Source organism: Pteronotus mesoamericanus, unplaced genomic scaffold, assembly GCF_021234165.1.
Source record: "Pteronotus mesoamericanus isolate MK-2021 breed Mesoamerican mustached bat unplaced genomic scaffold, CSHL_Meso_final contig_20, whole genome shotgun sequence".
NCBI lineage: Eukaryota > Metazoa > Chordata > Mammalia > Chiroptera > Mormoopidae > Pteronotus > Pteronotus mesoamericanus.
Genome location: NW_026555085.1, coordinates 56,822,962 through 56,835,073, shown reverse-complemented (window position 1 = coordinate 56,835,073; position 12,112 = coordinate 56,822,962). Strand labels below are relative to the sequence as shown.

Here is a 12,112-nt window from a genome sequence, read left to right as displayed (position 1 = left end):
AGTTCCTTATGCATTTTATTCATTAAATGATACCCAGAAAAATGATGTGTGATATAATATTCTTGGGGATTGAATTTCTGTGTAAGAATTTCTGTGTAGGTAGAGTATATAGTGCATTTCAAATCCCCAAATAGCAAGGTCCTTTGATAAATGCTGTCATTTTTGCCTTTGCCAATAAGAGGTTAAACATTATTGCTTGCATATTGTCAAGACTACCATGAATGTAATAAATAAATCTCATACAAATATTAAATGTGTAATGAGGAATTATGAGTATTGCTTTCTCTAAAAAATGTTTATTTTTGTTTGATATATAAAGTAATGAGCTTACTTGAAAAATAATACCATACCCACTTGCTCTATTTTATAAATCTTGTTGCCCAGACACTCAAGCGAAATTTAAATTTCTGTGGGTAAGCTGCTGTTGCTTCTCCTACCTTGCTTAGTTCAAAAGGCCATCTCTTCTTTCTAGAAGCTGGATACCTTCTAATTGACACCCTGCACTTACTGCCTCTCTATCTCTCTTAGCTAGTTTCTGTTAGATATTAATTAGGCTGAGGAACTTGCTTATTAAGTGACTAAATAGTTAAAATATATATTTTATTGCTATTATGAAATAAAAATATTAAAGTTACTAAAATAATTTTTATTGATGTTTTAGAAAATGCTATATGTCAGAGTAATTTCCTTGTGATTAAATTGTGTTTGATAAAATAAGGCTTTTTCTATGAAAAATAAGATTTGATAGAGGAAATAAAGTTTAAATTGTCTGATCTTTGGTCCTTGTACTTTTAAGTTAGTGATGCTTTATGTACTTAGCAGACAAAATGTGAAAAAAATTGTTAAATCAGAATCTGTTTTGTATTATTTAAAAATAAAACCTTTTCTGATTAAGGAATATGTGTTATTATAGAAAGGCTGGAAAAGATAACGGAAAAATGAAAAGTGTACAACTTAGTATTCTTTCAGCATGTCTATATAGGACTTGTTCCCATTTTTTATTGATATGATAATATATGTAAAGAGTGGAATTAAATAAAATTTTAAAAAATGAAGACATAGTTGCCCGAACTTGGGAGCAATCAAGATAATCTGTCACTATGGGAATGGATAAACAAATTGTGGTGTATCCGTATCATGAAATACTATTTAGTGATAAAAGGAAATGAGCCATCAAACCACTTATAGGAAACTTAAATGAACATTGCTAAGTGAAAGAAGCCAATCTGAAAAGGCTTCATTATTGTATAATTCTAACTATATGACAGTCTAGAAAAGACAAAATCTGGAAACAGTAAAAAAATTGATCAGTGATTGCTAGAGGTTGGAGAGAAAAGAGAAAAGGATCAATTGATGGAACACAGGGCATTTGTAGGGCAATGAATCTATTCTGTATGATACTATAATGATGGACAAATGTAATAATCATATATTTGCCAAAACTTGTATAATGTACAACACTGAGAGTGAACTGTAATACATAAACACTTTTAAAAAAATTTAATTTGATAGACTGATACAACTAGACAAGTTGTGCTATATAAACATATCTAGATCTCAGCGTAGCATTTTAGAGTAGAAACAGTATCTTGTAGAGAAGTGCTATCTTTTTGCAATGATTGAAATACTGTTTGCACTCCAACATGGTAACCACTAGCCGTATGTAGCTGTTGATCTCTTGAAACATGGCTAATATAACTGAGGAATTGAATTTTATATTTTGCTTAATTGCATTTACTAAGAACATTACTTCATGTGGCTAGTTGCTACAGTATAGACAGGAAGTATTTAAATTGGCAGACAAGATAGAGAACTGTTTGGTGGTGATTAATAGTTAGAATTAACAGTTGATTGAAAAACCTTATCTAAGTATTAGTTAATTGCCTTTTGGGGGTTCATGTCTTCACTTAAAATACCTTTGTTCTGTACTCAATACTTTAATCAATAATTTGCATGAAGACATAGTTATTGAACTCGTGTTCAGGACAAATTCAACATTGATATATATGATATTGTACACTGATGTGGTAAGCTCCAGAATTTGGATTTAGAAAGCTCTTTAAAACCTAAAAAGAAAAAATAGAAAGTGAATTTTATAAGGGATTCATTTGGAATTGTGGGCTTAAAGTTTATATAAAGTACAGGGTATGAGAATCTTGTCCTTGGAATTTCTGTGGGAAAAATCTAAAACCAAATGTTTCTACTTGGTTACACATTCAGTTTGAACCAACACTGTGATGGTACCATTTGTTCTGTGTTCAGAAAAGTTTACCATCTAGTCCAAAACTGTTTCAGTTTTTGTGATCTGCCCTGATCAAATTATATTTAAAATATAACACTTTTTAACCAAAAAGTTGCCAGTTTGATCCCTGGTCAGGCAGGTGAGGGGGACAGCCTGTCAATGTTTCTCCTTCGCATTGATGTTCCTCTCTCTCCCAACCCCCCTCCCTTAACCCCCTCCTTCCTCTTTCTGTAAAGTCAATAAACATACCTTCAGGTGAGGGCTAAAAAATAAAGAAATAAATAAAATATCATGTTTAGTTTTGGGTGCCATTTTTTAAGAGGTTCAGTAAAAGGTTTCTAAAGAAACCTGGATGGAGAATCATCTAGAAACCATTTTATGACTAACAGTAAGGAATTTATGTATATTTACCTGGGGAAAAAAGAACTTGTGAGTGAAGTATGGCTTGTACTTGACCTTATCTTCAAATATTTGAAAGGCTGTCTTGTAGAAATGTTACTAAGGTCAGTCTTTGTAACCCCAGAGGGCACAGCAGAGTGATAGGTGAAAACTATAGTGAAATTGATTGAGCTCAGTATGAGGAAGGATTTTTTTTGACAATTGGCATTCTCTAGCAGTGACATGAGTTGCCTTGTAAGATTTCCTGCTGGCAGAAGTATGTTGGATGTTCATTAGCCAGGAAAAATTTGTCAATAACAGCAGTGAGTATTTATTGAGTACTTGTCAGACATCATGCTAATTTCTTTTAACAGACTAGAAAGCTGAGGCTCAGATTGCTTAAGAAAGTTGCTCAGAGTCAGTCATATAATTAGCTCATTTGGTTAAAGAATCGTCCCAATATACCAAGGACGTAGGTTTGATTCCTGGTCAAGGCACATAAAAGAATCATCCAATGAATACATAAATAAATGGAACAACAAATTGATATTTCTCCTTTCTCTCAATCAATAAAAAAGAAAATTATAATTAGCTATTTATAACTAAATCTAGTTCTTGACTCTAGGCTTGTATTTTCAACATCCTATTGTTCTATCCTCCCATTATTGCTTTTATGGGAGTTTTGTTTAGACATCCTTGAAGGTCCCCTCCAAATTCACCTTAGATGACCCCATTGTGATTTCTTGAGAAGCTGTGTGTGAAAGCTGATTATGAGGAAGATCATTAGGCTCTGCTGTGTAACGGATTGCAGCGGAGACATAGTGGTGGTGGGCCAGCAGGTTAACTAGGAATCTGTGATCTAACCAGTGAATCAAGTTTTAGTAGAAGCAGTTGTTTTAAACCTATGGCTGCCTTTTACAGAGCACCAGGATATATTTTATTTAATATCACCATTGAACCAAGAATAATTTACTACCAGAAATTGGAATCAGAGTATATTCATATACACATTGCAATTGTGAGGACATGTCCTCGGAAAAAAATGCTGAAGTAAATATGCATAGCTGATATTTTCGTTAATATTTCTTACATGTTCATTTTCCTAACAAGTGGTAGTTGACTACTAGGTATACTTACATTATTTTCTTTGAATTACTTTTTCATGATTGCTTTTAAATGATAAAGGCATCAGTATTAAATAAATTTAGCAAAGATTTACTTAGTATTTCTTCAGATAAAGGTGATGTAAAAATATATGCCTTATATGTAAAGTAGTTAATACCTTGCCTGGGAAATAAGTAGTGTACAAGTGTTAGGTATCGCTCTCGTTATCATCATGATACAGATTATATTGTGTACTTTTCTTCCTTTTTTATGATTTATTTATTTTAATAATTCTAAACACCTAAAATTAATTGCTTATATACAAGGCACAGTGTCAAATACGTTTACATACATTATTTGCTTCTTAATCCTGCAAAAGTTATGTATGTCCTCTGATTTCCCCTGTACAAATGAGGAGATGGAGGCTCATCAAGGTTGTCTAAGGTCGTAAGTCTAGTGGGCAGCCTTTGGCTCACAGTTTGAGGCCTGGTTGACTGGTCTCCTAACCTAAACTGCTATATTAAATATTCACAAATTTGTTAAATTATTAAATTGAGTTGCCCAACAAGGGGTAATATGAAGTAATGACTGGGTTGCTGACTTAGAATGCAGTTTATACAAGAGAAGGTTTGAAAATAACGAACAGTGATGGTATCAATGGATTATGCATAATCTGTATTTCTTTAAATTCTATAAAGCACTAGAAATTTTCAGAAACTCCATTTAATAACATTTTGGGGGGAAAATATTATTACATAAATATAGGTATTGATTATAAGACATACCCAGATTAGATAAGAAAACTGTTAAATTGTGGAAAACTTTCAAAGTAGAATGCTACTTTGAAAATATTGATCTCCATGCTTTTCTTATCCTACCTTCCAATCATTTTTGATAATGCATCCCTACTATATAGTCATTTAATTTTAAGTTATATGTGTATATTATTATTACTTATGTTTATTATAAAACAAACATAGAAATGGAGAATTAATAAGAATGCTGTTTTAAAAATATTTAACTTTATTAATGGTATTAAAATTCATTTTAGTCAGAACAATGTGATTGAATCTACTTCAATATTTTTGAATCTTAGTTTAACATCTTGTGGTATTCTGAGGTTCTGGTTCTATATTCATTTCAATTCAGTACTTCATCTTTAGACCAATGGAAAGCCTTTGGAAGGTTTGTTGGCATGGGATGGAGGAGAGGTATTATACATTAATCAAACTTGCATTTAATACAGTTCACTCTGGTTGCTATGTGAGTATAGATTTAAGGATGTTTGGATACAAGTGCAGGAAGCCCTTTGATTTGGGAGCTTCAAATAGACAAGCAGAAAAACTTGAAATCAGTTTAGTAGTTGATGCAAGAGAGTTCGATAATGGATTGGATGACAGGGGTAGGGTCGGGTGCTGTGGGGGAAGGAGGTGGTAAAGATGTCTTTTTAGGCTTTTGACTTGTGTAACTGGAAGAGATACCGTGCCATTCATGGAAATAAAGACCATTAAAAAAACAGTGAAGAGTAGAAAACCGTAAGACAGTTTTGGATGTGTAGAATTGTGAGAGGTGTTGAGACCTCCAAGTGGAGATCATAACTGGGCAATTGCGCTCAGAGTAGAGTTCTGGGAAGGATGTTTCTATTTAAGACTCTTCCCCCATATGCTTGCTAATGGAAGAAGCTAAGGGCTTAAGTGTAAATAGTTAAGGAGAGAATATGAAGTGAAAGTAAGAGAAAACCTAGGATTAAGCCTTAAGGAACTCCGGCATTTAATAGTCAAAGTGCGCCTGAAGAGGAGCCAGGAAGGGAGCAGCAGCCAGAGTGGTAGATACATATGGAAAGAGTCCGGGGTCCAGGATAGTAAAGGAGAAGTGCATTCCAAGGATAATGAGGATTTAGCGATGTGGAATGATGCATGGAAGATGGGGCCAGAATATCTTTATCAAATCTATGAATAAGTATTTTAAATAATGGATAATGACAGGTAATAATAGATCTGCTATTGAAAATGTTTGCATAGATCTTTTTACTTTGTTTTTCATGTTCTCCACTTTTTTTTTGTAACCTTCTTAAAGTTACAGATTAGATGTGAACTCAGCACTTTACATATAGTTCAATCAATGTAGTATCGTTTGAGATGCTAAAGGGGATGTTTGAGATATTATATTACTGTTAATACATTAAGTTTTTTCCTAGCCTTCATTGCATTTTTTTATTCATATTGAACCTGCAAATAACAAACCCTTTACCTTTTTAGTATATTCATTAGGAATTTATTTGTGGGACCAGGTCTCCCCAGCTTGTACGCATGAGTTTTTAAACCTAATTGTAGGGCTTTTTATATTTATCTCTATTACTTCTCCTTAGGTCTGGCCAGATTATATCAGACTATTTGGAAAATTTTAAAATCTTCATTCTTCTAGGCACCATATTAACACTGCAACAAATTTGATTTAACGTCTTCTGATTTAGATACCATTGATAAATTTTGAATAGGACAAAGCCATGGCCAATCCTTGAAGAACACTTTTAGTAGCTGATTTCCAAAATGAAATTACTCCCATAGCCTACCTAGCCATATTGTTATCCAAAAGGGTACCTTGCTTACATCAGGATGTTTTGCCTGCTGTTCATCACTGGCTGTTTTTCAAAGTGCACACTGGCTATTTGCTATGGAGAATGGTTAATTTCTCGTTTCAAAGAGGTTACTTATAGTTTAAGTAACCTTGAGGTCTTTTTGGAACTCCAGAGAGACTTATTTTTGACTTTCAATGATTTTTTTTAACATGGAAACAAAAATAGAACTGACAAACTTTTTATAATTACTGAAATTTTATTTGCTTTAAAGATCGTTTTAGTGATTATATACTTTTTTTTCAACATTTTTTGACTAACTTGAGAAGTAGGATTCAAACAAGACATTAACATGACCAGAGTTGTGTTTTACTTTAAAATGTTTTGCCTGTAAATAGTTGAGTAAACCCAAAATCCAAGTATGTTTATTTATTTATTTATTCTGTGGTTTCACAAACCCTCAGCATATCTCTGCATGTTCCACTTTCAGAATACCTTTATAGTTCTTATTTAGGCCCATTATCTCTCTTTTATTAGACCATTTTTATAGGATTTATAGTATCATTTCCCCTGTTACATTATTTAAAGGTTTATCATTACTTTATAGTTTGTATTCATTTGATAATATGTTGGTAATATAGCATCCACTATAGCATTTTTCCTATTGGAATAAAAATTACCTAATTCAGAAAAGAGTGGAAAATGGGGATTACCTTTGCTGAGAGATTCACAGACTGCATTCATCTTTTAAAAGTATCGTAAGAAACAAGGACATAATGTTTTTAAAGTTAGTCTGCACGTGTTTTGAAATAATGTTTGTTGGCTATCTTTTAGACTGTTTCCATTCAGCCTTTTAATTTGACGAAGGATTACTTTAATTATTTAATTTAATGGAAAAGTATTTATAATAACAATAAGAATTCTAAGAACCTTTGTCTATTCAGAATACCCGAATAGATGATAATGGCTTTTACAACATCTACCAGGAAAAGATGTTACCTGTCTATACCTGTTATGCCTCCTTTAAATCTCATGTCCTTAATTTATAGCCAGGACAGTGAAACTTGCTGTTTTATTGCTTGTGACTTGCATTCTTTTTTTGCCTTTAAAATTGTGGTTGATGTCTGTTTCTGTACCCACAGAAAACATTTCTCTCCCCCTGTTTTCAATTTGATAGCAGCGTCTGGAACTTGACTCAGTGCATAGAGCAGTGATACAGATCGCTGTGCCTTTGCAGTCACTCTCACTGCCAAATGAGTTTGTAGAGCAAATCTTGAACGAGAACCGCACCTGCTCTCAATGTGGGGAAAAATGGCAAATGTTAGGGAAAACATAATTTTAGGATGGCTTTAAATCTGATGGCAGCTGATCTCTGAATTCTGCTGGGGATTCTTTGTCTTGGAGTTACGGAAGTTCTGTTATTCGGAGTAAATCAGCTTCCTTGTGCCATTGCTGGGTCTTTGGTGTGTTATTTTTAAGAAATAATATGGTCTTTGTGCTGTGATCTTGTGCTTGTGATATTACATTAGAAGTTATCTTCCAAGTGTTCTGGTGTTTCTTAATATTATGTTGTGGACAAAATTTTTAAGTAGAATCTCTAATTTATTATGTATGAACATTGAATTATAGTTTAAGTAACCTTGAGTAGCAAAAAAATAATGTATATGAGCAGCAGCCATTAGAAATTATTTTCTTAAGAAAGAAATAGTCTCAGTTTAAGAATTCATGGAGAGTTGCTCAGATGAAAAGGATGTTTCATGTTGCATGTAGAGAGCATTTTCTACTATTTGTTTGGAGTGTTTGTATTATACACCATGTTTTATTGTGTATAATGCACTTTTTTCTGTGCATTATATTTCTCCCAAATTTTTGAGGGAGAAATAAAGATGCATATTATACATGGGTAGTGCTGGTATGTGGGTGTGCATTATACATAGGAGCGCATTATACACGGCAAAATGCTGTAACTATGTAGGCATGTGTTGCAGTTATTTATTTTGAATTTGCTGGTTCTTTAATATCACCCTCAACATTAAGCACAGGGCTTGCACTTGATGAACAGCAAGCAATTCAGTACATTCAGTTAAAATGCTTATTGGGAAAAGTATATTTAATCTGTCTTTCAACACCAAGCAATTTCTTGTTACTTTTAATATTTTAAGTCATTTTGGTTCATAATTTTAAAAACCGCTTTATTGATCTACAGGGTGGGGCAAATGTAGGTTTACCATTGTGAATACATGAAACAGTTTATTCTTATACTATTATTAATTATTGTATTATTTTCCATATGAACAACTATAAATCTGCTTTTGCCCCACCCTGTAATAATCCACATACCATACAATTCACCCATTTAAAGTGTATAAATCAATGATTTATTAGTATATTCACAGATAAGTACAAACATCACCAAAGTCAGTTTTAAAGCATTTTTATCTCCTCAAAGAGAAGTTTTTAACTATTATTCCGGCTGTCCCCTCCCCACCCCATCCCTAAACTACCATTAATCTGCTTTCTGTTTTAGATATTTCCCTATTCTTTTATGGCATAGTTCTCCCCCAGGCAAGATCTCTTGAGGTAGAACTCTGGAGCTAAAAGTGGAGACAATGGAAAGCTTCTCCTGGAGAGAGAGCCTTGCTCCTAGGGCTGAATACCTGATGGAAGAAGGAGGCAGCAACCTAAGTTCCTGTCTTGCCTCACTTTGTGAGCCAGGGCGAGAGTGACTGGGACCCTGGTATTTTTCCACGGTGCTTTGCCCAGAGGAAGTGCTGGTCCTTGATTGCAGGCTTGGTGGAGGAAGGGTGGCCTTGTGTGCAGATAATACTGGCAGTAAAATAACCGGCAGAATAAATGATTTATTAAATATTTAATGTCTCATATATACTCAACATAAATGACTACTTTTAATTATGATTTTATTTGTGTGGAATCCCTGAGAATAGTTAGAATTTGGTTAATTTAAAATCTTCATTTGCAAAGTTAAGAGTATATCATTTCTGGCTAGGAGAAAAATATATGTCTCCAGACTGTAATTGAGAAAATCTAAAGGCTTTCTGGAACAATTATTTCATGACGGTTTTGTAATTGAAAGTCTCTTAATCCTAAAACTGATTCTCTCACTCTGGAATCAGCTTAATCTTTGGCAACTGCTCTGCATAGTTGGGTAGGCTATGCATGGAAACTCTTTATAAAGTTACATAAAGTACTTACAGTACTGTGTTTTAGATTTTGGATTTAATGAACATTAACAATTATTGATAAAATAATTTAATAATTAGCATTAAAAATTTGTCCTGTGTGATTCATTAAAACATCCTTATAATTCTTTAACCATAAAATGATAATTGTTATGTGGTAAGTTGTAAGAAAAATGGTACTCTATTTAGGAAAACCAGAATAATATGTTAAAAAAGCAAATTAATTTTAGAATTTCATTTGGTTATGTCATGAAAAACCAAATGTAAGAATTTGAGATTCTGTGATTTATAGTTTGATATATATAAATCATAATTTTTAAAAATTGTCATGCTCTTTAATTATATAGTTGCAGATAGCCTTTATAAAGTCAAAAGCTCCTTAGCAATATGAAGAGTTACTTTCTTTCCTAAGTTACTTTGTAAAACTATTTGTTTTCTTAAGAATTTTGGGGCACTTCTATATTAGTTTGTTGTCCCACCTTTGTTGAGTAGGGTGTTAGTAACTTGGAAATTTAATTTTGAGGTAACATTTTGATTTCCACTCTCTTATAAGCTGTTTGAACTACTGGGACCTGATGGACTTGAACTCATTGAGAAACTCCTCCAGAACAGAATTACAATTGTGGATAGATTTCTTAATTCTTCAAATGATCATAAGTTACAGGCTCTTCAAGGTAAGAGATTATTTAGTGGTGTTTCTAATTTCAAGGAAAATTTTTTGGTTAGCCAATGTTTTTAATATAACTATACTTTTAATATCACTTGGTATATTATGTAATTTACTGTTACTATCCTTTTAAAGTAGATTTTAGATATGGAGGATTATTAAACAAATATCAATGTCCTAAAAAACAGTGGAATGGCAAAGATTCTGTTTATGTTTAGGTGTGGCATTTTATTTTTTTAATAAGCAGATGATTTGAATAGACAAAAAATTTTTTTAAGCAAGTATGTATAGTAGTTACTGTGGGCCAAGTAGTGTTATAATTCCTTTTGAAAACTTTCAAACCTGTTTAAAAGTATAAGGATTGTAGAATGAACATGCCCTTCATGTAGATTTACCAGTCATTAACATTTTGCTTTCCCTCCCCCTCCTTCCCTTTTCTAACTATAGTTCTCTACACATGCATGCGTGTGTGCACATGCACACACATATACCTACACTTAAAATTTTTGCTGAACAATGACTGGAAGTTGCAGACAACTTAATAATCCAATGTAAAATCTTCAGTATACGTGTAAGAACAGTAACAGACTCCTACTTAATTGCAGTACAATTACCACACTTAGCAAATTGAACATTTATATCATATATTACATATATTTTAAAACCCAGAAGAATTAGGAAGAGTTGTGCAGGAAGCCAAAATTATTTTAAAAAATTGACTTACTGTGTCACAACTGATGCCAAAATCAGATTTTAAGTAATAAACAGAAAAACGGAATTTCTTACATTTATCTGAAGTGTTACTTGACAACCTTAAAAATAGTTTGGAATTTTTTTTAAGTGTATGAGCATAGGAAATTAAATACCCCTCTTTAAACTCTACAACATTTATCCTTCTTCTGTATTCCACCTTTTCCTTAGGTTTATGAATATCGCACTAAAAGGAGACTATAAAAACAGCCTGGATTTACATAGAAAATTTCTTATGGATTTCGTTTATCTCAATCTTTGATTTCTCATAGTTGCTTTGAGTTGCTTTGAGATTTGTAGAAACTTTGAAGAATTGAAATTAGTCTCTTTGTGTCTCTACAGGTCTTTGGTTTTTTAAGTATATTGAATACCTATAAACTGCCTCGCTTATTGCAGTAAGTCAGTGGAGTTTAGGAGCATTTAAAATGCGTATCTGCCAGATGAAAAGGAATGAGTTTAAATATCTAACCTTGTGATACAAACTTTAAGAATTTGGTGTCCATTTTATCAGCCTTCCAAGTGTTAATATGGAGATACTTGATTTCACCTTTTTAAAATCCATCCAAATTTTATTTTTTTTTGTTTTTTAATTACAGTTGACATTCAATATTATATTAGTTTCTGGTAATCTTAACCTTTAATAGTGTAATCTATTAACAAAAATTTCAAAATCAGTCCAGCTCACAGACTCTTAGGAAGCTGTAGATCATGGGTGTCTGACCCCTGGCGTGTGGACCTCATGTGGCCCAGGATGGCTGTGAATGCAGCCCAACACAAAATCATAAATTGACTTAAAACATTACTTAGTTTTATTCCTAAGTTTTATACTCAGTTTCATTACTTATCTATGTACATTTTCTATGTGGTCACAAACTTGGGATTTGCTTGATGATTTTAAAAGATTATCAAAAGGGCCGCTATAATTAGGGTTATTATTTGAGGACTCTTGCTTATCTGTGGTGGTGGATATCATGAAAATTAGGCACAAAACTTTTTTTTGCTCACCAGTTTTCGTTAGTGTTTGTGTATTTAATGTGTGGCTCAAGACAACAATTCTTCCAGTGTGGCCCAGAGACCCCAAAATGTTGGACAACCCTGCAGTGTAGATGATGAATTAGTGTTTTCAGTTTCCTTATATTAATTTTTTAATAACATTTTTACAGAAATCTTATTCTACTTTTTAGAAGCAACCATAC

The 12,112-nt window shown here is 32.8% G+C and overlaps 1 protein-coding gene across 2 annotated transcripts in view; it reads left to right on the top strand.

The window, feature by feature from the left end:
* ASCC3 (activating signal cointegrator 1 complex subunit 3) overlaps window positions 1-12,112 on the top strand; it is a 314,121-nt gene that overhangs the window by 53,131 nt on the left and 248,878 nt on the right. For both annotated transcript variants that reach the window (XM_054569760.1, XM_054569761.1), the window contains exon 5: window positions 10,053-10,173. In XM_054569760.1, the coding sequence (XP_054425735.1) occupies window positions 10,053-10,173 (121 nt within the window). The remainder of the gene's footprint in view (window positions 1-10,052; window positions 10,174-12,112) is intronic.